This window comes from Ursus arctos, unplaced genomic scaffold (assembly GCF_023065955.2).
Source record: "Ursus arctos isolate Adak ecotype North America unplaced genomic scaffold, UrsArc2.0 scaffold_10, whole genome shotgun sequence".
Classification (NCBI taxonomy): domain Eukaryota; kingdom Metazoa; phylum Chordata; class Mammalia; order Carnivora; family Ursidae; genus Ursus; species Ursus arctos.
Window position 1 is genome coordinate 68,021,772 of NW_026622764.1, and position 26,948 is coordinate 68,048,719.

A 26,948-nucleotide genomic window follows, 5' to 3' on the forward strand; every position below is an offset into this window, starting at 1 on the left:
CACACATTTGCCTAGAACATCCCTTCTGTTTTCCTTCGAAGTCAGTCAAGCATAGTGGTTAAATGCACAGACTTGGGTCAAACTGCTTGGGTTCCAATCCCAGTCTGTCACCTCCCAGGAGCATGTACACTCAAAAACTGCATGACTGCCCCGTGCCTCAGTTTCCCCATTCGCACAAATGGCAGTCGTAACATCACTTTGTGTTTTGAACCGAATGGATCCAATGGAAAGCACTAAGCGCAACACCAGGCATGTGAACGAGTACTTCATACACGTTACCTCTTCGTAGTTCATTTTATTTGACATAATGTTGTATTTCTTCTTTGTCTCCGTTTTAAGACACACCCTCCTTTTCTCCCCCTTGCTTCTCCCTGAAAGAATGGCAGATGGTCTCCTGGCCCCTGAATAAATGCCTACCGCTCCCTTCCTCCCTCCACACCTACCTGATTATCGCCGTAGAGAATCAGGCACTTGTCAGGATCCTCGTAACTAAAGCAAAGAACGTGAAGAGAAAACATCTTCAGACACCAAGAACGAGCGCAGGGATGGGGTGGGGGGGAATCTGACAAATGTCCTTTATGTCATGCCTGTGTTCTATTTGTAGAACCATCTTGGAAATAGGCACTTGTTTACTTCGCCCAGATCAGGAGTGATTTCAGATTCTCTTCCTTTAATTGTCCATTTCCCCTGTGCAGCTTTGCAATTAAAATAAGAAACTTATTTATAAAGCCAGTGCCAGAGCTGAGAGATAACCGTAAGGAGGTGCTCCTCTGTGAAGCTGACTCTAAACCATGTTGGCCTGCCTGGAAGGAGGGGCAGGCACATCCCAAGTGGCAGGAATCCCTACTGTAGGGTGGGACTTGGAGAAAGTATGGAGGGACCACTGGCTCCCCAGTCCCAGTGTATAAGATAAGAGTGAGGACATTCCTTTCACAGAGCAGCCAGATGTTTATGGGGAAATGCAGCAACTCCCTGCTTTGAGTAAATGGCTGGTTCCAAAGGTTTGGACAACACTGGCTGGTACCAGGACCGGCAAAGGGAGATGGCTGCCCCACGGAGGAAGGCTTGAGCGTGGGTGGCGTTGGCAGGAGGGGCAAGGGAGGCAGGGAGGGGGATGAAGAGGCCGAGCAGGATAAGATGGTGAGGAGAGTGGGCAACAAAGCAGCAAGACCCCGAGTGTACCATCTTTCCCTGCGACCCCTGGAATCTTCAGTTTCGTCTGTGAAAATCACAAAATGCTTGGTGCGGTTGGATTTCTTATCAAAACCAGTGACGTGGCTATGTGGACGCAGGAGAAGGACGCCCACCAGTATCTGGGAAGCATCAACGTGACAACCGCAAGGCTTGTTTGACAGTATGCGGCCACATTAAATCTGGCAAATGACTCAGCCATTTATGTTGGATTTATTTATTCTTTTATTTCCCAAGACAAGAAGGGACCTACTAGAGGGGTGCTTGGGTGGCACAGTCGTTCAGCGTCTGCTTTCAGCTCAGGGCGTGATCCCAGCGTTCTGGGATCGAGCCCCACATCAGGCTACTCTGCTGGGAGCCTGCTTCTTCCTCTCCCACTCCCCCTGCTTGTGTTCCCTCTCTTGCTGGCTGTCTCTCTATGTCAAATTAATAAATAAAATCTTTAAAAAAAAAAAAAAAAGAAGAAGAAGGGACCTACTAGAGACATTTCTTCTTTGTGTCCGTACCAGAAATCCATGTGTCTCTTAAACACCTTAATTGTTCTCTTACAGACACTATGAAGCTGCCAATGGATGTTGTTTCCCTCTTTTTTCGGGCTTCTAGGAAGTCCAGAAAGAAATACTATATTCGTATTTCAGTTTTTAGAAAAAAATTGTTTAAGGTATTGTAGAATATATTTTGCTCATTGGCTTTATCTTTCTACATATGTTTTTTGTCTTCACCCCCATTCACATATGTACATGTGTATTATCTTCTATCCTATTCTATACTCATTGCTGTAAGTGTTCCCAAATCCTGTTTCAGACAATGTGGTTCTTAATAAACAATAACAGCAATAAATGCATTTTTTGTCTTTCCTGAAGCTTTTATACTTTAATCTGTAGTAAAAGAAAGGTTCTTCAAGTTTTGTTGTCAAACTGTTAATCTTTTCTTGACTTCTATTTCTAGAGTCCTGTTTTTGCAAAAGACTTTTTTTTTTAAAGATTTTATTTTTAAGTAATTTCTATACCCAACATGGGGCTCAAACTCATGACCCCAAGATCAAGACTCGTATGCTCTTCCTACTGAGTCGGCCAGGCAATACACTTTTTTTTAACCCTAATTATTGATAAGATGGTCTCTTATATTTTCTTAGCTCTTTACCTGGAGTTTATTTTTATATGTATTGTGATATAAGGACTTAATTTTTACCCTAAATAAATAGCCAACTGTTATCCGTTAGACTGTTCTCTCACTAATTTGAAATGCTTGTTTCATCAAATACTATTTTCCACATAAACGTAGGTCTGTCATCAATCCATTTGTCTCTTCTTTGCACCAGTATCTTATCTCTTTCATTTACTATAACTTAATAGCATACTTTGATATCTGGTAGCTTAAGTCATTATCCCTTTTCAACATTTCTTGGCCATTTTCACATATTTATTCTTCCAGATGAACTTTAGAATCAACCTGTTGAGCTCCAAAACAATCTCATAGAGATTTTGATTGGAATTCCTTTGAATTTGACATTTAATTTGGGGCGAGGTGACATCTTCACAATACTGAATTTTCTCATCCAGGAACGTAGTCGCTTCCCATTTATTTGGGCTTTCTTTCATGTTTTTAGAAAGGTTATCTATCTTAACATTTCTTGTTAAGGTTATTTCTGGGAATATTAAATAATGTACCAGTCAATTTCTTCCTCAGAGAAAAAATGAGAAAGATAGGAAGGAGTCAAGTTCCCCACGGCCAAGGTATTCTTAGTATGCAGCTATATTCACCTGCAAAGATACGACATACCTTTCCCAGCAAAGACCAGTTCAGCCCACATATGATATTGGAAATACTGGCTAAGAACCGTTGGCCAGTAAAGTAAATTACAAAAAGAAAAAGAAGTCATACAGGTCCCTCAAGAAGACGAAGATCTGAGGCCATCTGCTAAGCTATCTAAAACACCTGTTTGGGGGCACCTGGGTGGCACAGTCGGTTAAGCATCTGACTCTTGGTTTCAGCTTAGGTCATGATCTCAGGGTTGTGAGATCGAGCCCCACGTCGGGCTCCACATTCAGTGCAGAGTCGGCTGGAGATTCTCTCTCTCCCTCTTCTTCTGTCCCTCCCCCTGCTCTCTCTCATTCTCTCTAAAAAAAGTAAAGAAATCTAAAAAAAAAAAAAAAAGATCTGTTGGACCAAAAAACATTTCTTTCTACCTCATACTTATATAAAAGATTTAAAATAGAGAATTTAGCTCCTTGCACATTATCATTCTCCCCAACACTACTCTTTTCATAATTCTTGGGATTTAATATCAATCATAAATCATACGGTTTCTCATTTTCTCACAATGGTTTTGTCTTCTACCGCACTGCGGTCGCTCACGGCCACGGTCACACCCTTGATTTTGTCATTAGTAATAACTGCAACCTTCAGTGGAGAATCTCAATTTCAAACATTCTACCTCCAGTCTTTCACAATGTACTACAGATTTAACTCCAGGACTTTCCATCCGTTGATCCGAACACATTTTCACTGTCCACGACCCTTTCGTGCTTCGCTTCCCTTCCTCTGTGGCTTAGATTCCACGGTCAGTTATAACCACTTCCTCATGTGTGCCCTCAACTTTCTCTTTTGTTGTTGTTCTTTCTTGGCACAAGCACACCCCTGGTTCATTTTGACTTTCCACCCACCCCATGCATGAAAATGTGGCTGGAGACAAACCACACAACTGTGCTGAGTGGTCTGACTTCAACTTCATGACCACAAACCACAAATAGTTCTTACTGCTTCCTGGCAGCCATCCCTCATCTCCCACTCTCCAAGACCATTTCCACTTCCTCCTTTGTCTGAAAATCTCCAACAGCTCCCAATTCCCATTCTCAGATCAAGATCTTGCTTTCTAAGTCACTGAGAAAATGGAAACTCTCTGCAGAGGCCCTCCACCAGATCCCACCAGATCCCCTGCTTTATCAATGTTCTGGATCATTCCCATCAGCACACATACTCTTATTTCCCTCAACGGGGAAAAATTTTTTAAATTGTCTTGCTGGCTTTGCCCCTCTAATTATCACCCCGTTTTCTCCTTCCCTTTACAGAAGAGTTGCTTGAGACAGGTTTATGCTGCTGCCCCCATTTCCCTTCCTGTTCCCACGGGAAGGCATTCCCATCAGGCTTTCGCCCCACCTCACACAAAACTGCAGTGACCTCTAGTGGAAATTCTGTGTCCTCGTCTTTCCAGCAGCCGCACTTGACACTGGTCGCCGGGGGTTTGAGAACCCTGGACCCGAGCCTCACTACCTACTTTGTGCCATCAGCGAGCACGCCCATCAGCCTCAGGGCTTTACCTCCATCTCTTTATGGTAACGACCTGAGTCCGCACAACACGCACACACGAGACCACCCTGAATTTCTGAGGCCCTCACCTGGTCTGTTTTCTTCATAGCACGTACCGCTTTCCAGTGTCCTACGTAATCATATATTGACTGTTTATTGTCTAAAAGCCAGGCTCTGCTAGAGCAAGGGTTCTGGCCTGTTTTATTCATTAACATATCCCAACTGCCCAGAACAGTGTTGGGCCCATAATGAACGACACTGATCTTTGTTGTTGATGCATTTATACACTTCCAGGCTGGCCGCACAAACTCCTTGCCTGAACCAGGCATGTCTCACCGCGCAACCTTGCCTGGAAACTTTGTGACTCATTGCTGTGCTCCCTTCAAGTCCTTGCCGCACTGGCGCCTGGCAAGCTTTGCCCTTCCACCGCCCCATGTTTCAGTCCCTCCTCTGCTACAGTTGCTCTCCTTAGTTCTTATTCCCTAACATACTACCCACCGGTTTTGCATATTGCCTGTCTCTTCCACTAGGATGGAAGTTCCCTGAGAGCGTAGCTTCTACCTGCCTCTTCTGCTGTCCTGGCACCCGAAACGGTACCTTGCATTGATCTGTGGAAGTACCTACATAGAAATCATCCTTTATAGAGTTCTCTGTGATCCACGTGCACACTCATCGCTGTGTGTGACAGTCCACACTAGCTGGATGCACTGTGTGTAGCCCGCACATTTCATCCACATTCCTCAGGGTGGCCCTCATCCACCCTGGGCTGCTTGGCCTCCGAGCCCCATGCCGTGACCAGCCCCAGCCAATACCACAGCCTGCCCTGGAGGTCACAGGGCTTCCCTTCTCAGTCGCAGTGCTACCACTACGTGTGGCCTCTCTGATTTCTGAGCCTCAGCCGAACTCAGGGACCACGTTGCCCACTCTGGGCTTTGTCTTCCAGTTGAATGAATGTTGGTGTTGAGGACAGTGTCTGTCATAGTCTAGGTACTCCCCCACACCCATTCATTCCTTCATTCTTCAAATATAAATATATATAATACATAGCACATGCCCAGCCCTGTTCTAGGCTAATGGGATAGAATAGATAAAGTTCTTGCCCTTATGGTGCTTATATTCTAATCAGGAGGCAGATAATAAATAAAAAACCAAATAAATACATCATCTGTCAGGTGGTGATAATGCTGTGAAGATAAATAAAGCAGGGTAAAGGCAATAAGGAATTCTGGGTCTGGGGGAGAGGTGGTGTGGAGAGTGTGTTTGCACGTAGGGTGGTCAGAGAGGCCTCTCTGAGTGGGTGACATTGGATTGAGCCACATGGATTTCAGGAGAAGAACGCTTCTGGAAGAGCTAATGGGGAAGGCCCTGAGGCACAAGGGTGCTTGGGCTCGTCCAAGAACAACCGGGAGTCCAGCAGTCTGGAGCAGGCTGAGCAAGCAGGAGGGTCAGAGTAGGGATGGAATGGTGTGGAGAAAGCAGAAAGGGAGGAGGGTTTCTCCCACAACCAAAAGAGAGCCTCCACAGGCTGGGAAAAGAGTAGGAAAAGGAGAAGAACCACGAGGCAAGGGAGGAAGAGAGGGTTGAGGGTCCCATAGCGGGTACCCAGACCCCACTTCCTAGAAGGGCTGCCAGAGGGAGCAGTGGGTCCCCGTGAGAGAAGTGGCCGTGTGCAGCCAGCCTCCTGCAGGGCCTTGTATCCAAGACAACCAACCACAGGGCCCGAGGGGCCTTGACATGCTTCCCAGCAATGGGCCCCCCACCTGTGCCATGATGTTGGTGGGGGAACCCCTCAAGCGACTGATATTATGGTGGGTGATACGAACTCAAAATAGAACTGAACTCAAGTTTTGGGAAAGAAAATAAGTGATGTTTCTTGCACACCCGAAGCTAGGGACGGAAATTCACACTTGCTACATTATTCCAAGTACATTAAAATAAGGGGAAACATACTGTGGGTGCATCCCCGGCTTATCTTTCACAATCTTTGCTCCTGGATACGGGCCTATTTTTCTTACAACAAGACTGTTGAAAAAAATGGGAAGAGTTGCCTCAAGTGGAGATCTCTGCTCTGCTGTTGCTCACCCTGAAAGGAGCCTCTGAGCCTGCCTCGCGGCATGAAATCGCTGACTTCTCTAAGAGAGATAGACTCCGGCCGTATTTCTGCCAAAAAAATCCCAGAAACACATCCATCCTGAGTATCAGAGCCCAGAAATTATTCATATCACTCTGCGGCTCTGGCAAGAGACCAGATTCCTGGAATTCAAGGCATCTGAAGCATTTCATTGTTGCAGTAACAGCAACAGACATGGGCGATAACCATCTAGAAAGATGGAGTTTTCCTGAGAGGGTATCTTTGATTTCTTTTTAAGATGCAAAGAGGTCCACTTTAAGACTGATAATTTCCTTCCTTCTTCAGAAATGTCTCTGGCTAATCGGTGGGTGTACCCAAGTCTCCATAAAAGAAGCGAAGGCTCTCATCTCCTTTGGGAGTTAGAGGTGACAGAGAGGCGTTTTATCCAACTAGCTGCCGCTGAGAGATTCATGAGAGCATTTTGTCACATCTAATAACCTGCAGCTTTCATACGGTGCTTAGGACAGGGCCCCAGACCCAGGACAAGCTCAGCATATGCCCCTGGAAAGAACAGGGGAGCCAGGAAATTGGAAGTACCCCGCAGTGTTGGAATTGGCTCCAGATTTCTTTTCTTTGAACTTTTCTAAATTGCAAAGTATCATGATAAGTGAGTCGATTTCTGACAAGTCTTGGTATTCGAAATCCTAATGATCTTACCAACTCCATATATTTTTCTGTCTGGAGTGCAATAAGATAAAGCATAGAACAAATCTCGTTTTCCCCTTTAAAATGGAGAGAATCATTGACTCCCAGTTATGAAAGGTGATCCAGGAGATTGATACCGATGACAACCGTCCACAAGGGGCCAACCAGTGCCCTCCTTTAGGTGGCAAAATGTGTCTCTAATTATGATGTTAGATTCTTCTTCTCTAGACATCAGCCTTCCAGAAAGACAGTGAATGGATGAGCAGTGTTCCCGACTCACGACTCAGCTAAGAAAAGAATGCAGGCCTTTTTTATTTAGCACATGCTTGACCTGAAGCAAATTGATTATATTAAGGCACTGAAGGGTAGCTGGGGTTCTGTCACTTTTGTGAGAAGGTTCACCTGGGGCATCATGGAGATTGGTGTTATGGGATGAACTATGTCTTGAAAGTGCCAGATAGTCTTAATGTCATCTTGGAAGAAAACCAGAAAACAATAGTGATATTCACCACTTTTATGCCTTGAGGAACCTGTAGGGAGTTCAGATCATATGGCAAACATCAGTGTCCCAAAAGGTCTTGACCTATAGCATAGGAGCCAATATCACTGAGGTTTATTCAACACTGAGCAGAGCATAATCCAATCTGCCCAGAGTGTGTGGGCCAAGTTGCGAAAAGGAGAGACTGCAGGCCGTGGGCCAATTAACTAGCACACGTAAGAAACTGGGAGGACTCACACTGGGCAGTGATCACAAGTGGACACAGAATCACAAAATGGACAAGATTTGGCCAGTGATTGCAAATGGAAGGTGAGGAGGAAAAGAAGTGACCACAGGAAATTCTAAGGTTTTCAGTTTGAATGATGAAATACAGCTGGAAATCAAGACAGGACACACAGGAAGCACTGCAGAACTTGAAGGGAGTGCATTTGTCTTTTGACACTTCGAGTCTGAAAGGCCTACAGGTTATCCACATGGAAATGAATCTAGCATTTCAAGAGCAGGTGTCAAGAAGTAGATTCTAAATAATGGCCAAACCCAGTAAAGGAAAGACAATACTCAAATAGGGAATGTGGTACAAGGAGAAGGCCAAGGATAGCACCTGAGGGGCTCTCAGCATGTGAGTGGGGTGAGGAAGAAGAAGGGAGGAGGAGCAGTTAGAGGAGGTGAACCAGAGACAGGGCACTATTGCAGAGGTCAAGGAGAGAGGAATGGTCTATGTCACAGAGTGTGATATAATGAAGACTCAAAAGAGGGAAAAGATTCACCTCTTGGAGGTCATTGAATTAGGACCAGTGAGAAATAGTGAAGTTGTAAAGCCTCGAAGTGGTGGTGTCATGGGCACATAGCAGAGGACCAGTGACAGGCTGCTGTGAGTCCCTGAACGTGCAGGGCGAGGAGGTATGTCCCACTTCAGGCCTTTGCTCTGGCTGTTCCATTGTCTGGACTGCTGTCTTCCAGGTATCCCCTTGGCTTCCTTGACTCACTCCCTTGCTTCCTCTGGGTTTTTATTTGAATGTCACCTTCTCACTGAAGCCGTCCCTGATCACCTTATTTAATACTGCAACTGACAGCTCCCGCCCCCCAATTCCCATCAATATATTCACATACATCCTTGGCATTACCTTTTCTTTTGTCCAAACACTCATCACCTTCTAACAATACTATATCATTTGTATATTTATAATATTTATTATTTATTGTCAATTCACCCCCCACTTGAATGGATACATCTTAAGGGCAGAAAATCTTACTTATTTTGTACACTGAAGGAGTCTCTGTATCCAGAATAGTGTCTGACCCACAGCAGTCCTTCTACAGTATTTGTTGAGTGGCAGTCCTTCTATAGTATTTGTTGAGTGAATGAATACAGTGGACTGTAAAAAAAAGACAGAGGATGATAGTGCCTAGAATAGATATATAAATAAAGTACTATGGAAACCCAGAAGAAGAAATTAATTCTGTTTCAGAGAATTGATAAAGGCTTTGGGAAGAGTGATATTGGGGATTGGCTGGATATCAGCAGTCATAAGTGGATGCTGAACGGGTGTGTAGGTGAAGAAAACTGTGATGGGGCTTCTAGGTGGGAAATAACTCACACATGCAGGGAAAAGCAAGCCACCCAGTTGGCTAGAACATGATTCCAAGAGAAGGACTATGGGAAGGTTGGGTATGGGTAGTCAAAGGATCTCCAAAGTCATATGTTCTGGTGTCTACATGTGCGTACCAGATTTCAAGGTAGAGACATTGAGTAGGTAGTTGGATGCAAGACTCTGGAGTTTGAACGAAGATGTGTTCCAAAGATATAAATTTGAGCCATTGACATATTGGTGGTATTTAAAGCCAAGAGACTGAAGATCACCAAAGGGAATGAGTATAGATAGAGAAAAGGACCAAGGATGGAAGTTGGGGATGCTCCAAGTATAAGAGGTGAGGGAAAAGGGTAGGAAACAGCAAAAGAGACTGAAAAGAATTACCAGTGAAATAGAAGGAAAATCAAAAGTATGGTGTCCAGGAAGGTAAGTAAAGAAGGTAATCAACAATCAGCTAGGTCAAATATAGCTGATGGGTTGTCAGATGCGCTCAAAAGGATGAGTTGAGCTGACTAAAGGATGTTCCATGTGGGTTTTGTTGGTAACCTTGGTAGCTCGGTGGAAGGGGGAGGAAGAGAAAAGCCTGGTCAGAGTAGGTTGCTTCTTTTAAGAAGTTCTGCTGCAAAACAATGGGACATGAGCTGGCAGTACCAGTGGGATATAGAGCAGGATGTTGTTTGCTTACAATGGAAGAAATAGCATTTTTATTATTTAATGGGAAGGATCCAGTGGAGAATGAAAAGTTGATGGAAAAAAGAGGGAGATTTGTAGAAGGGATCTCTTGAGAAAGAGGATAGACTCTGTTACCTAAATAGAGAGATTCGCTTTTGATGGAGCATGGAAAGTTTATTTGGTATAGCAAGTGAGAAGGCAGAGTATGTGGTACAGATACTGGTAGGGGGTATGAAGGGATGGAAGCTGGTGAAAGTTCTTTCCTAGTAGCTTCAGTTTTCACAGTAAGATAAGAAACAAGGTCAATAGCTGAGATGAGGAAAAGGGAGGGGCTGATGGGGTTTTGAGGAGAGAGGAGAAAGAATGAAATTACAGATTTGGAACAAGGTTGGAGTAAGTACACTTGGAATGTGTAGATGACTGCCTGGGATCTCAAGGGATCTCTTGAGCTTCATGGTCATGAATTTAAAGTGAGCTCTATTGGTGTAACTCTGTGTTTTTCTTCACTATACTCATATGTATCTCCTTCACTTCATTTAATCTTCATTCCTTACTCATCATTTGACTTCTGTAAGGACTGGTGCATACAACAAGCTAAATCAATGTTTGCTATTTGCAACTGAGATCTTTAATACTTAAGGAAAGTACTTAGAGGAAATTCTGACAGGCAAAGGCAGGAGATCTAAGATTCCCAAGTAGGCTGAGCGGTAAAGCAGGGGGTACTTTTGAGATCCTCTCCTCTGACCCTCTCCTTTATCCTGGTTCTTCTCTATTATTGTGATAGATATAGTGTTGGAGAGCGGGTGAGAAGGAGAGAATGGAAGGGATCTTAATGATTATTTTCCCTAAACTAAGCAAAACCGAATGACCGCGTTAGTCCCTGAGTGGTGAAAGGCTCCATCAACTACCCAGACTTAGAGTGACCTCTGCTCAGGTGCTCTCAGGCCTGCACCTCCAACCAGTAAGAAGCCCAGTTTACATGGCCTTCTGAAAAACTTGAGTCATTTTCTTCTCCACCCCATCTGTATTTCAGCTTCTGTTGGTTACCTTCAGCATTTGTCATATGGATAATAATAATAATAATTGCTACTATTTATTGAGTACCTATTATATGTCAGTCACTAGTTCAAGGGCTTTGTACTTATTCCTTCATTTAATCCTCAAAATAAACCCATTTTACAGATGATGAGCTTGAGGCATCTGAATTTCTGCAATATTCTACCAGTCTCTCTGAACCCAGTCTAAATCATCCCTCATTTCTCTATGAGTCTCCTTAGATATCAATTTAAAATATGCACTGGGGGTGCCTGGATGGTTTAGTTGGTTAAGAATCTAACTCTTGATTTCAGCTCAGGTCATGATCTCAGGTGTGAGATCAAGCGCCATGTTGAGATCTGAGCTCAGTACAGAGTCTGCTTGTCCTTCTCCCTCTGTTCCTCCCCCAACTTGCTCACTATCCCTCAAATAAATAAAATCTTTAAAAATAAAATTAAATATGCATTGAAGGGATGTCAGCAAAATGGTGGAGTAGGAAGCCCTGGGCCCTGAACAAACACACTAGTTCAGCAACAATCCACAGACAAATTTCCTTTGTAAGAAATCCAGAAAGTAACTGAAAGCCTCCAGCACCATGGAAGAGTATGAAATCAGCCTTCCTGAAGCCCCAGGGAGGTTTAAGACATCGTCTCACAAGAATCCCTGACTGTGGCACAGTGCCATATGATCAGGAAGAGTCCCCCTTGCTCCCAGCTTCATCCAGGGGAGGGAAGGGTTGGTTTGTGTGTCCAGTATCCCAACTCTTCAGCTCTCAGCTTCCCCCTAGGGAGTCAGAATCTCTGGCTGAGCTGATTAATGGGGATCTTCTCCTATGAAGACAGTCTATCAAGGCTGGGAAAGATGCCCGCTTTGTCTAATAAGCAGACACCAACACAAAGAGCCAAGCAGAATAAAGATTCAGCAAAGATATTCCTAATAAAGGAACAAGATAAATCCCCAGAAACCAACCCTAATAAAGTGGAATTATATGATTTACCTGACAGAGAATTCAAAATAGCTATCATAAAGATGCTCACCGTCAAGAGACCAATGTGAGAATCTCAATGAAAAGAAAATATTTAAAAGTACCAAACAGAAGTCATGGAGCCAAAGAGAACAAAACTACACTGAAAAATTTACTAGAGGTATTCAAAATCAGACTAGCTCAAGTAGAAGAAAAGATTGGCAAACTCAAATATAGGTCATTGGAAATAATTCAGTCAGAGGAACAAAAATAAAAAAGAATGAAGAAAGTTTAAGGGACTTATGAGATACCATGAAGTGGGCCAATACACAAATTAAGGGAGTTCCAGAAAGAGAAGAGAGAGAGAAAGAAAGGAAAAAAAGAAAGCTTATTTAAAGAAACAATGGCTAAAAACTTCCCAAATCTAGAGAATGGAATGAACATCCAGATCCAGGAAATGGAAATTAGCTGATAAAGGTAAATATGTAGACAAATGTAGAATACTGAGTTGCTGTAATAGTGGTGGGTAAATTAGTTTTAATTCTAATATAAAAGTGAAAGACAGGGGCACCTGAGTGGCTCAGTCAGTTAAGCATCTGGCTTTGGCTCAGGTCATGATCCCAGGGGCCTAGGATTGAGCCTAAAGTCGGGCTCTCTGCTCAGTGGGGAGCCTGCTTCTCCCTCTGCCTGCTCCCCCTGTTTGTGCTCTCTCTCTGTGACAAATAAATAAATAAAATATTTAAAAAATTAAAAGACGAAAGTATTAAAATAATAACTAAAATGTATTAAGTAAAACAAAAAATTGTGACAATAACAAAGTGTGTACATAGGGCTATGTTAAAGTGTAGAGATTTTGTATGTGATTGAAGTTGTTATGTGCTAAAAAGGAATCGTTATCATTATAAGGTATTTTATGTAAGCCCCGAGGTGACCACACACAAAAATTAGAATAGAACATGTGACAAGATGTACAATTAGTATGGAGACTGAACCAGTAATCAAAAACCTTCTACAAAGAAAAGCCCGGGACCAGATGACTTCACTGGTGAAGTCAAACTTACAAAACTAAAAATTTTTAATACTGATCCTTCTCAAACATTTCCAAAAAAAGGAAGGGGAAAGCACACTTCCAAACTCATGAGGCCAACATTACCCAGATATCACAGCCAGCCACATACCACCAGAAAAGAAAACTACAGGGCAATATCCCTGTGGCTGCAGAAGAGGCATTTGACAAAATTCAACACCCTTTCATGCTAAAAACTCTGAACAAACTAGGAATGGAAAGAAAGTACCTCAATATAATAAAGACTCTATATGAAAAACCTGCTGCTAGCATCACACTCACTAGTGAAAAACTGAACAGTTTTCCTCTAAGATCAGGAACAAAGCAAGGATGCTTGCTTTGCCACTTCTATGCCACACAGTATTGGAAGCCCTAGCCAGAGCAATTAGGCAAGAAAAAGAAATAAAAGACATCTGAGTCAGAGAAGAAGAATTAAAATTGTTCCTGTTTGCAAACATAATGATCTTACGTATAGTAAGCCCTACACATTCCATTAAAAAAAAACTATTAGAAATGATAAAGTCAGTAAAGTTGCAGGATACAAAATCAACATGCAAAAATCAGTTGTATTTCTATACACTAAAATGAACTATCTGAAAAGGAATTTAGGAAAACAATGCAATATAAAATAGACCAAAAAGAATATAATACTTAGGAATAAGATTAACTAAGGAGATGAATTGGAAGCTATAATACATTGATGAAAGGAATTAAACAAGACACAAACAAATGGAAAGATACATGTTCATGGATAAGAAGACTTAATACCCAAAGCCATCTACAGATTCAATGCCAACCCTATCAAAATCCCAATGTCATTTTTTAACAAAAATAGAAAAAACAATTTAAAAATACATATGGAACCATGAATTACCAAATAAATCTTGATCAAGAAGAACAAAGCTGGAGACATCATACGTCTTAATTTTAAACTATATTACAAAGCTATAATAATTGAAACATTATGGTACTGGCATGAAGACAGATGTATAGATCAATGGAAAAGAATAGAGAGCCTGGAAATGAATCCACACATATATGGTCAACTGATCTTCAAAAAGGGTGCCAAGAATATACAATGGGGAAAGGGTAGTCTCTTCATCCAATGGTGTTGGGAAACCTGGATATCCACATACAAGAGGATTCAATTGAACCCCTGTTTTACATCATACACAAGTCAACTCAAAATGGATTAAAGATTTATATAAGACCTGAAACTATAAAACTCCTAGAAGAAAACATAGAAGAAAAACTTCATGACGCTGGTGTTTGCAGTGATTTCATGGATGTGATACCAAAAGCAAAGGCCACAAAAGTTTTATGCAAAGTGAAATAAGACAGTCACAGAAAGACACTGTATGATTCCACTCATACGAGGCATCTAAAGTAGTCAGATTCACAGAATCAAAGAATGGAACAGTGGTTGCCAGGAGTTGGGGAGATGAGAAAATGGGGAGTTACTAATCAATGGCCATAGGGTTCACTTAAGCAAGAGGAATAAAACCTTAGGGATCTAGCTGTAGAACATTGTACCTACAGTCAACGATAGTCTATTGAACATTTAAAAATTTGTCAAGAGGTTAGATTTCATGTTAAGCATTCTTACAACAATAACTAAAATAAATCTTAATATGTAATCCAAATCTTCTAGAACTGTTGTCCAAATTATCCCAAAGAGCATTTCTAAATCAGGCAAGCAATGTGGTCATTAAATAAAAAGTTAGAAACATGTTTAAGCTAATATAGTTCTTGGGGCCAAATTTATAATCTACCAAAATTCTGTTTTGTGAGCTTCATGTGTATTTTATAGAACAGGTTGAATGATAAGAAATTGCATTCATTTGACCATGTTGGGCCTACAAAATGAAAATATATTGCTGGCTGTAGTATACAATATAATGTTCTATTTCTTTTTCTAAGACTGAATAAAAGTAGACTATTAAATATTTATTAAAATGAAAATGAAATAAAATCCACACAGAGTTGAGGATGCAAGACAAAGTGCTTAGCAGGGCATAAGTGACTCTTCATTAGCAAATCTGTTGCCTGTCTTTCCTGATGTTCTTTTCTTTTCTTTCCTTAACAGATGTTCTTCATTCCAAAGTATCCTAGTTTCTCCAAAAACTTCAACATCTTCTACTCCTCCCTCTCCCCACCTATACTCATACTATTGTCATGGATTGGAATGCCCTCTCTGTCCCTGGCCCACTACCTATTTGTCCTCCAGTTCAAAGGTCACTCCCCTGTGGAGACTTTGCTGTCAGCTGCCATCTTTCCTCCAGTTTAACCGGTAGGACTCCTGCCTTCACACTTCATGCACATCTCTATCCAGCACTTAATCCTCATCTTGTAACAATTGGTTGGTTGGCTTGTCTATCTGCCCCCCTGGGGTGAAACATTATGAGAAAGTAGTGTTTTTTAAATATGTATTCCAGAGCTAATTTCATGGAGAAGTAGTATTCAAGATAAAACATGTTTTTTACACATAACAAGAGGAATGTCTCTAATTTGGGAAGTAAAGCCAATCCCTGTTTGGTCTTTTACTGACATATTGTTTTAACAAGAGAAAAACTTCAGTTTTTCTTCCAAGAAATTTTCTGAGGTAAGTTGATGTTATACCCCTGAGCAAAGTGGGGTTTTTTTCCTTCTTCTGTTGCTGTCAATTTATGTCCAAGGAGAGCAATGTCTTGTCCTGGGTTAGCAGACAAATTAGCAGTAGATCAAGCCAGGATTAAAAAATACTTCTTTTTTCCATATTTGTTAAGTCAAAAAAATAGCTATTGAATGTCTCCTATGATCCAAAGTTTCTATTAGGCAGATACATTTATCATTCATCAAACATATTTCTCTTGCCTGTCTGTTTAACTTTTATATCTAAAATTTTTAAGGCTGAAGCATACCATAGAGTGTGTCTACAGTAGTGTGAAAGCAACAAAACAGAAGTTGTATTGTATGTGAAATTGTATATTAAAGGTAATGATAGAGTGAGCTCCATACACGGCAATTAGTTTACAATGTGCTCCCACAAATGCACTCAGACACCATGATTAATGCTCCCTGGAGCATTCAGTCCCTGTAACTAGCTCTCATTGTACTTACCAGAACCCTACTCTCCCAGGATATTATGATAAATACCATGTTGGTTCTAATATTGCTCTAAGCGATTAGGTCTGGGTGTGAGGGGGTGGTGAGATGAAATAGAGATAAAATGCAAAGCTTATGTTCTGGTTGCTTAGCAAGAAATCAGTAAGGAATCAAACCAGCAACTCTTAAGTGAGGTTTTAGGGTGACATAGGGTCATCTCCCTCCAATACACCTCCATGCCCAGTCTGTGGGGGTTATAATGGGTTACAAGTGCTGTTTCACATTGGTTTTCTGTTGGGTGTGTCTGGAAGCTAAAGATCAGAAGTTGAAAGAAAGAAAAGAAGGGAAAACTAGTCTCCACATCACAGAAACAGAGAAGTATCTGAAACCTCACCCCTACTCTCCTGGGATAACCCTTCAACAGAGGAGGGGCTCTCAGAGAATGACATCATCAACAGACAACCCCATTAGTTGATGGGACTGGTATGTAGCCAACACCACTGACTCCATCCCAGATGAACACCTCAGCAAGGAAAAGATAACATAATTAGAGAGCACCACCCATGTCAGTAAACATTCACTGTAGTGGACTGCACGTTTGTGTCCCCCAGAATTCATATGTTGAAGCCCTAATTCCCAATGCAATGGTATTTGGGGATGGGGCCTTTGGGAGCTAATTAGGGTAGATTAAGTTGTGAAGGTAGTATTCTCATGATAGGATTAGTGTTTTTATAAGAAGAGACACCAGACAGTGCTCGCTCTCTCTCTCTCTCCATGTATACATATCACAGGAAGGTCACATGAGGACACAGTGAGAAGGTGGCTATCTGTGAGCCAGGAAGAGAGCTTTCACCAGAAACAGAACAGGCCCGCACCTTGATCTTGAACTTCCCATCCTCTAGAACTGTGAGAAAATTAGTTTCTGTTGTCTTAGCTACACAGTCTATAATATTTTGTTATGGTAGCCCAAGCAGACTAACACATTCACACCCACCAGACTGTACTCTTCTTGAGGCTAGGTGTCCTGTGTGTTCAATTCCTGAATCTCTAGCCCATAACAAAGGACTCCCTTCACACACACACACACACACACACACACACACACACACACACAGAGAGAAGAAAAAGGAAGAGTAGGGAGGAAAGGGCAAAATAAAACTGGAGCCTCCTTTTGTCAACTCACATAAGAGTTTTCGGACTTCGTCATTCAACAAACATTTCTTGAGAGCCTGCGTTGATCCCACCAGTCAGTGTGTAGGTGTCAGAGAACACACAGAAAAGACTAAGGCACTGGTGCTGCTTTTGAGTTACTCAGGACCTGCACCCCGTGACATGCAGGACCACCAACGCCAAAGGTTGGGGAGGCTTCTAGGAGACGTTGACTTTTGGGTATGGAGGAGATTCAAGAGAATCCACGGAGGTTTGGGCCATGAAGAATGATAGGATTTCAGCAGGAACCACCCACTCTGTGAGACTGTGATAGCCCCTAATAATCTTATCTCATTCAAGCATATGTCTCATTCATGCATACATCCAACAATGAGGGTGCACAGTAAGTGCTCAAGGAACATGGTGGGATGGATGGTTGGGGAAGGGGGCAGCATTGGGAGCAGTGTGGTGGTGACAATGCCTGGCCCAAGTTGAGAGTCTCTGTTTAGCTATGTTGGTGCTTGGGAGGCCTGAAGGCTCAGAGGGGATGAAGCTGAAAAGGCAGAGGGGGGTTTGGACACTTTCTGGAAGTGTGGATATTTTTGGAGAGGGAACTAAACAACCATTAAAAAGCAGAGTAACATGGTCAAAGTCAAGTTTCAAGAAAATTAATCCCAACAAATTTAAAACAGATGAATTCATAATTGCATGACTCTAAAAATCATTTCACCTCTCTGGGCTTCCCTTTCCTAATTAGATGCAGGAAGGACCCTCCTCTCTGGGTAGTACAGTGATGTGTGACATGGTCACGACAGGCTGCATGGAAGCCCTGATATTTACTCATTGAACACGATTGAACGTAACTGCCCAAGGAGAGAGGAGAGAAGGCCCCAGTGGCCAGGAGACAACGTCCCCGTGAGGCCTCCTGGCCCTGGAGATGCTCTTACCAGTAGTCCAGTTTCAGAGGAACAGCTTCCAGGCCACCAATCTGACAGTAAGGCTCCAGGTTGGAGAGTTCATACAGCTGGATTTCACGGTTTCTGTTCAAAGATCAAGCACCATTGGAGTAATCTTAAATTCTCCACTTCACTTTTGTAGAACAGTTTTTATATTTCATGGATTCCACAGAGCAGAGACACCTGGCCGGTGAAACAACTGCCCTACTGAGCAACCCCTCTGGCTGAACCTGGGGTCTCCCTCCACTGTTCTACCATTTGGGGATGTCTCTTCTGCCTGGTTCTAAACCATCCTGGTCTATCCTTCTCCATCAGGAGGCTGGCACAGCTTTCAAAAATATGAGCTCTGGGTGCCACTAGTTGGGGCGTCAGATCCCAGCTCACCAGTTAGTCCCCTCATCTGTATAATGGGGTCTCCTGTCTTTCAGGAGAGTTACGTGGATTGAACAAAAGCACGTGTGAGAAAGTGATTAGTCCAGGACTTGGGACTTGCTAAGGGCTCACAAATGTGAGCTGTTGTTTATTGCAAATACTAAAGATGGTTAGATCTGCAAAGAGGCGGGCCAAGGCCTCTTTCTAGAAACTAAGAGGTTAACTCAATGCTCCCTTAATTTCCTACCCTTTCAATCTGCATTCTTGACCCCTTCCCTCCTGTGTTAGCTTGTCTACCTTGGAGCTGATTGAGAGAAGAACAAGTTTGTGGCTACAGGAAACACAACTTACTGCTTTGACCTGTTGGCATAGAACGAACAGAGGTCACTCTCTAAATTCCAAAGTCTTGCTTTACCCTCAGTGTGAAATGTCCTTTTTTCCATCTCCTTTTTACCTGCCATGCAGCTCTAGTGGTTCCCTGCCTCCATGTGTCATAAGCTTTGCCTCACCTTCTGATTTGTCAGCTCAGAGAGTCTTTGGTAAGTTACTGAGTAATCTCTGAACCGCTTTGTGTGCAAAACACATGATAATTAAATTATTGGGCATGGCTTTTAAAACCAAACTGGGCTGAATGTATATGCCCAGACTTGTTGCTTTTTAGTAGCTAATATTAATTATATTAATACATTTTAATATATAAACAAATATATTTTAATTATTAGATTTAACATTAAACTTGATTGAATTTAATAGTCTCGATTATCTGAGGTTGGATTAACTGTTGGTTCATTAAAGTGGTTGAAGACTAGGGAACCAAGGGCTTCTGGAGGAGACTAGGTGGAGAAGAGATATCCCTAGCCTGGGGGGAGTCAGGGGAGTCCCAGTAGGCAGGGCTGCGGGAATCCCTTTCAAGCTCCACCCCATCTCTTAGCCATGCCCCCAGAGCCCTGTGTTTAGCAGCTTCACTCCTCAGTCTCCCAGCTCTGGATCACAGTTCACACCCCTGCCTCTGTACCCCTTCGTGTTGAACTTTTTGCTTTACCCTTGATTTGAAATTTTCCAAATTTCCTTCCCACCAAGCCACATTCCCTTCGCTGAGGTCCATTACTGGGGTTAACCAAGCAGCCCAGGATGGTGCCTGTTCATTTTCCTTGTGTTGCCATGATCAAAACCTTTAGGATCTTCCTTCCCATCCTCAGACCCATTCTTCTGAGGTTCTTCAGCAGTGAGCATTATCTTTTTACAGATTTTATTTTTTGAATCAGTCTAAAGCACTTTCGACTGAATTTTGGTGGATAATAAAATAGGAATATTATTTTGAATCTAAAATAAAATGTGCTAAAAGTTCACAAGACTGATTTTTTCCCCATCTGGCCCATACTTTCACTCTGGAACTATTCCAAAAGAGGGCCTCCGGCGGTGTTGGAGGCAATGACATCATTGCAATGGGCCAAACAAGGCCACGACTTTGCAAAGTAGCTTTGATTGATATTATGTTCTAGCATGTTTTAAAAAGGGCTTCATGACTTTTAAATACCACAGATGTGTATGTGTCTGTGTAAACTCACACATGGAAATGAATTTCATAACACGACTGTTTACTTCCAATTAAAGAGCTGCAGGCACTCACCCAGTCCCTACGATCAGTTTGTTGTACTGTGGCATGCTGATGACATCCGTCACCCACCTCGGCTTCCGACTCATGGACTTGTCCTAATGTGTTGAAGAGAGGAAATAAACAAAAATATGCCTTTTTAATGATAAGACAATTTGACAATAGACATGCTTAAAATTATAGTTTTTAAAAATTGATGCTCTCCTTCAAGTATAAGGCACTTGCTACATAGATTCAATGAGCCACCTTTATTCCCTCTCTCTACAGAGAGCTTATTTGGCAGCCTGAGGGGTTTAGGATAGCTGTAACTTCTAGTGTAGATGATAAGTTTCTGGAGGGCTGAGATGGGTTCCTATATCTCCAGTACCCAGCAGAGAGCCTAGGCTAAGTCAGGGGCTCAACTATTACTGAATGAAATAATAAAAAAAAAGAAATGACTTTAAAGACAGGATATATTGTGGAATAGGTCAGGCATTTCTATTCCTTTCCTAAGTCTACTTCCCGAATGCTTTTTGCCTTCTGAATTTCTGATTCTGTGATTGAATACGAAGACAAACCCTAGCAATAGCTGCCTAAACTGAAATAATCATTAACAGGAAAAAAAAAAAAACAATGGAAAATTCTTTTCCATTTGTCATTCATTAAGACATATGATAAATTACATGATGGTGTCATGTGTAATTCATTACTCCATCTGATTTTAGAAGCAAAATGAAGCATTATCTTGTACTACATATAGAGATCATATTTTACTTGCATTCTATAGATTAGCAAAAGCCAACATGAATATATTACATTCAAGGACACAATTTCTGTAATCATGCCACTTGAAGAGCAGTTTAAAATAGCAAATAAAATCAAACTGGAGCACTCAGCATCCTTATCAAATGAAAATCACATACAAAAACTCTCTTTCTTCTTTTCAACTTCAGCTGCAGGGACCAGAAATAAATCGCTCCATCTTCTCTGATCATGATTAAGGTGTCGTCAGGCACAGAGAGAATGCGCAGCACGGGAGCCCCATATGACAGCCCCTGCAGCACAGCAGGCAGCTGGAAGGAAACCTCTTTCTGTCGGGCCAAAGTATCCGCTTGCTCTGAATACTCTAGCTGCAGATATGTGCAAAAGCTATCCTGGAGGATAAAGGGAAGTTCATTAAACATCTACTATGTTCCTTTCTTTCAAAATTTCTCTTTACCATTAGAGTATGGTCCGTCCCTGGACATGACATAATTACTAGTACTCACTAGCTCATCAGTATGCCAAGGGTAATAACAGTGATGTGCCTGTTCAGCTGGGGTTGGAAGTCTGTTACCCAGCTGGGGCTCCCTTCCCCAACCCCAGTCTCTCTCTCTCTAAAGAAGATGGTGGTGATGATGATGATGATGATGGTTGTGATTAACAGTATACCATGTTCCATGCAACATGGACCTTGCTTTCAATTCTCATGATAACAGTATGAGATAGATACTATTGTTCTTCTATTTTACAAATTTGGAAACCCAAGCTTTGAAAGGTTAAATAGCTTGCCTAAGATCAAACAACTAGCAAGTGGCTGGCCAGAGACTGAAGTCCTTACCGGTCAGACTGCACAGTTCCCACCCACCAGCATATGCTTCATTTAGAACCTCAGCAGTACACCCAGGGAAAAGAAGTCTGCAGTCAGAGGGAAGGGGTGGGGGCACTGTAGGACCTGGGAACATTTCTTCTCTCTCCACTTTCCCCAAAGCCCCACTTCATTAGAGCCTCCCCTTCTCTTCTCTGGAATCCTGACTTCCTATTCAAGTCCGATGATAACGTAAACACTTGCATTCGAGTTGGTTGGGGAACTGGCCCACGGTCTGAATAGAGGTGTCTTATTGCTCAAGTTGTCATTTTAGAACTTAATTTATCCTGGAACAATAGAAGGGGACTGACAGACACAATGGCAGAGAATGTTTAAAGCAGGTATCTCAGCTCATTATTACACAACTCAAATTGGGTAATATTAATAATGATGGTGATGATGATATTTGTTGAGAATTTACTTTGTGACTGTCCTTGTTCTAAATACTTTACTTGTATTAACTGATCTGATTATCAACAGGTATTTTTTGCTCATTGAATTTCTTGTGCACTGGTGTTTTATGTTTGCTTTGGGGTAAGGTGACAAATGTATCCTTTATTCCCTAGTTTTAGGAAACCCTTCTTGGAACTCGCCTCAGCTACTGAAATCCCTAGTTAAACTATTCCAAGTATAATCTGACATTACACAATTTGAAAATTGTGAACATGCATATCCCCTTGGTTCAGTTTCAAGTTGACAAAAGCACTGAGGGGCATAGCATACTCCAGAAAGGAACAGGCTCAGAACTAACATTTTATGTTCCTTACTAATCTCAAAATTTGATTTACAAAATATAATCCAACTTACCCATTGAATTCTGCCTGCTGATTCATAGTCTATTTTCATGAAAAGTTGTTCTATTTGTTCAATATTCTGGAAAGGAAAAAAATAAATCTATTTATAGACAGGACAGGAGTAAACTCTTCACTAGGTTGTCAGAGGAGAGGTTGCAGAAGGAGGGGAAATCTTAATTTTTCCAATTTATGAATCTCATATTAAAATGCAAAATACTCAAAGATCTCTGGAATGCCTATTCTAAAACATAAATAGGACTATTAGTTGGTGTTCAATGTGCTGACCCTAACACTCTTCCCCCATGAGAGACTGGGGCTCCTAGAGCTTCTGTTTTTGAAATGGAGCCCTAGTTAGCATGAGGAGCTTTGTGTTTCCCAGTCCACGTGCTCCCAGGAGATCCCACTCCACTCTGGTCAGTTCCAGCCAAAAGACTGGACTGTGTTTAGGGACCCCACTTTAGATAACAGCAAAACAGGTTATGAGGACAATGGTTGGGTGGTAAGGGTGGGCGCTTAGGTGTATCTCAAAAGAAGAGGACATGCAAGTCATGAAAATTATTTTTGAGTATTAGAAAGATTATTCTATGAGAGGAGAATAGATTTCTTCTGTGTGGCTGTAGTAAGTAGATTATAAAATGGACCCAATGATCCCTGACTCTTGGTATTCATGGCTTATGTAATCCACTCCCTTTGAGTAGTTTACTTGTAGCCAATAGAATACCTAATGTAGAGGGTAATGCCATTTCCATGATTAGATTACACAAGATCCTAACTTTGGCCTTACTAACAGGCTTTCTCCTTGGTTGGTTTTGATGAGACCAGCTGCCCTGTTGTGAGCTGCCCTACGGAGAGGCCCACATGGCAAGGAACTGAGGGCAGCCTCTGGCCAACAGCCAGCGAGGACCTGAATCCTGGCAACAACCATATGTGCTTGGAAGTGGATCCTTCCCTAGTCAAGCTTTCTGATGAGACCCGAACCATAGCTACCACCTTGTTGCAACCTGATGAGACACCCTGAAGCAGAGAACCTAGCTAAGCCATGATTGGATTCCTAACTTCTAAAAACTGTGAGATAATAAATATGTATTTGTTTTAAGCTACTATGTTTGTGGTAATTTTTTTTTATGGTGGCTCAAAAGAATAGAAATTGAGCTAATGGGTAGAACGTCAAGAAAGACCAATTTCGGTTCATAAAGGGGGGAAAAGTTTCTAAGGTCAGAGCTCTCTAGCCTTGAAATGGGCTGCCTTATAAGACATTGTGTTTTCTTTAGCTGAGGGTATTCAAGCATACGTGGACTCATGGCTTAGCAGAGAAGAAAATTTGAGCATTGAAGGGACTATATACTAAGTGACCTCTAAGGTCCTTTCAAACCCCAAGATTCTGTATTTTCAGGAATGTATGTAGAAGGTAGCTTTGGGGTGCCTGGGTGGCATAGTTGTCAAGCGTCTGCCTTCTGCTGAGGGCGTGATCCCAGGGTCCTGGGATCGAGCCCCGCATCAGGCTCCCTGCTCCACTGGGAGCCTGCTTCTTCCTCTCCCACTCCCCCTGCTTGTGTTCCCTCTCTCGCTGGCTGTCTCTCTCTCTCTGTCAAATAAATAAATAAAATCTTTTTTTTTTAAAGAAGGTAGCTTCAACAGAAATATTAAGGTTGTATGTCTCTTTGGGAGAGTGAGATGTTGGCTTTTCTCTTATAAGTCCCACGGGTGTTTGCCATTGTGTAGTAATGGCAATAAAAGGGAGAAAATAAGATGAGGCCTGGTGTTCAAGACACCAAGGCATTGCCTCTTGGTGAATCAACACTCAGTGTCAGTGTAGTGGTTATGAGGAAAGGCCCTGGCTGTGGACCTCATCTCAGCCCCACTTCCCTTTAAGTCATGCTCAGATGGAGACATATCACACTCCTTGGTGTGGCTGACAGTGCAGATTTCACCATGGCAACTAGACAATACCATACACATAATATGAAACAAATGTTTTTGAAATGAATGTCCAAACAAACCAAAACACCCAGAGGGATGGCCTCAAGAAGAGTGTAGGGCCACAGATGGAACTGGAAACAGAAAAGCTCAGGATGAAAACAATCGCTGCCTGGGCTCAGGATGCCCACTCAGACCACCTTGTCACCACAAAGCAGAATGTGGGAGAGCTGTGGGTATGTCTGGGCATCTTGGAGCTCCAGACAAGGTGCATCAGGCAAGGATCATGCAGTGTCACAAGCCATGGCAGGAGCTGGCCATCAGATAGGGCATGGTCAGATGGTCTCTCTTTGGGGTGGGGGCATGTGTCTATGCATAAATAGGGTCTGCCCAAGGTACTGCTTTCTCCGCATGATTATGTGGGATTCCGAGGAACATTGGACTACTTCCTCCACACATTGATTCACTCATAGAAGAAACACAGGTTGAGCACCAATGGTATGCCAGGTCCTGTGCCAGATGCTGAGGCCTCAGAGCTGAAAGATGTGTTACTTGCCCTCGCAGCATTCACTGCATAGTGGGGTCACAAACAAGCAAACAGTGTAATGCAAAATGATTAGTTCTGTGCTACAGGAAACTATAGACCACTATCAGGTTAAAAGCAGAAGCATCTATTAATTTCTAGGAAAGTTAGGACAGACCCCTTCAAGTCCACGATGGCTGCCCTGTCTTAACATCATTCATTCAACATTTATTGGGCACCTGTCTGTGCCACACATGGTGCTAGATTCTGAGAATATTTTTTTAAAAATCAGAATTCAGAGAGAGTCATTACTAAAGCAAAATAGGGGTGGAGGGGGGTGCCTGGGTGGCACAACGGTTGGGCGTCTGCCTTCGGCTCAGGGCGTGATCCCGGCGTTATGGGATCGAGCCCCACATCAGGCTCCTCCGCTGTGAGCCTGCTTCTTCCTCTCCCACTCCCCCTGCTTGTGTTCCCTCTCTCGCTGGCTGTCTCTATCTCTGTCAAATAAATAAATAAAATCTTTAAAAAAAAAGGGGGGGAGGAGGGCATTCTAGCAAAAGGAACAGTGCATGCAAAGTTACAGAAATAAGAAAATAGGGCATTACCTTCTCTGCTCCTCCCCTCAAACCAATGGCTTTGTGGACTTGGGGACTAAGACTCCTGTTCCGATAGATGCCTCCTCTGTCTAAAATGCTCACCCTATGCATTGTGGTCTTCCTAAATGTTAATCTTTTTTTTTTTTAAGATTTTATTTATTTATTTGACATAGAGAGACAGCCAGCGAGAGAGGGAACACAAGCAGGGGGAGTGGGAGAGGAAGAAGCAGGCTCACAGCGGAGGAGCCTGATGTGGGGCTCGATCCCAGAACACCGGGATCACGCCCTGAGCCGAAGGCAGACGCTTAACCGCTGTGCCACCCAGGCGCCCCCCTAAATGTTAATCTTTAGCACCCTCTCCCCTTTTTGGCATTGAATTTTAACTAAGTCAACATTTCTTACAAAGAGCAAAGGAGATACTTCCTGGTTTTTAGCCAGTACTAGAATATGAAACCCCAGAATAGTGGAGGAGACATGAGGGTTGTTAGCTGTTCCTCTTAGCCATTCTTCCTTACTAAAGAACACACAACTTTTAACTGGATACATGCCTCCTCAGAAAAAAGACCATATTTACCTGCTAACTTTTGCTGCTAGATATGACACATGATCAATTTCTGACTAAAAAAGTTAAAAATGTCACAGGCAGCTCCTGGGAATTGTCCTTAAAGGGAAGGAGTAGATCTCTTTTTCCCCCTCTCCCTTCCTGCTGCCTGGAATGAGAGCACGTTGGCTAGAGTCCGAGCAGCCATCTTGAGCCATGAAGAGGAATCCATGTGCTGAAGGTGGGAGAGCAGCAAAGTAGGACAAATCATGAAGTCCCTTTGACCACCTGACTTCTTACATGAGAGAAAACCTTTATCTTGCTTCAGTCTTGGTGGCTTAGCATTTTCTGTCACTCTGTCACTCTGTAGATGAACCTAATCTTAACTGACATATTGAGCATCAGTTGCAGACCGGAGTTTGAATCCCAGACGCTTTCCTTAGTAGCTGAGGGACTTGAGGCAAGTTATTCAGATTCTCTAAACCTGTCTTTTTAGTTACAAAATAAGAATAACAATGCCTTCCGAATGAAGTTATTCTGATATTATGGAGAATATCGATGAAATGAAATATGAAGAGACCCTAAGACAGTGTGGTCACATAGTGAAAAATCAATTAATTGTTTGGTACATAGGCGAAAAAAAACATGGCTTCATGGCTCCTCGATGATATACTGTATGAAATTAAGCTTA

General features: G+C 42.5%; 1 protein-coding gene across 1 annotated transcript in view; it reads right to left on the reverse strand.

Annotated features, from left to right (window-relative positions):
- LOC113251005 (WD repeat-containing protein 49-like) overlaps window positions 1–25,827 on the reverse strand; it is a 98,925-nt gene extending 73,098 nt beyond the window's left edge. Inside the window, 6 exon segments of the mRNA XM_057306790.1 lie at window positions 444–489; window positions 18,285–18,377; window positions 20,296–20,378; window positions 21,183–21,413; window positions 22,694–22,759; window positions 25,726–25,827. Of these exon segments, the coding sequence (XP_057162773.1) occupies window positions 444–489; window positions 18,285–18,377; window positions 20,296–20,378; window positions 21,183–21,413; window positions 22,694–22,759; window positions 25,726–25,827 (621 nt within the window).
- Between the last annotated feature and the right edge of the window lie 1,121 nt (window positions 25,828–26,948).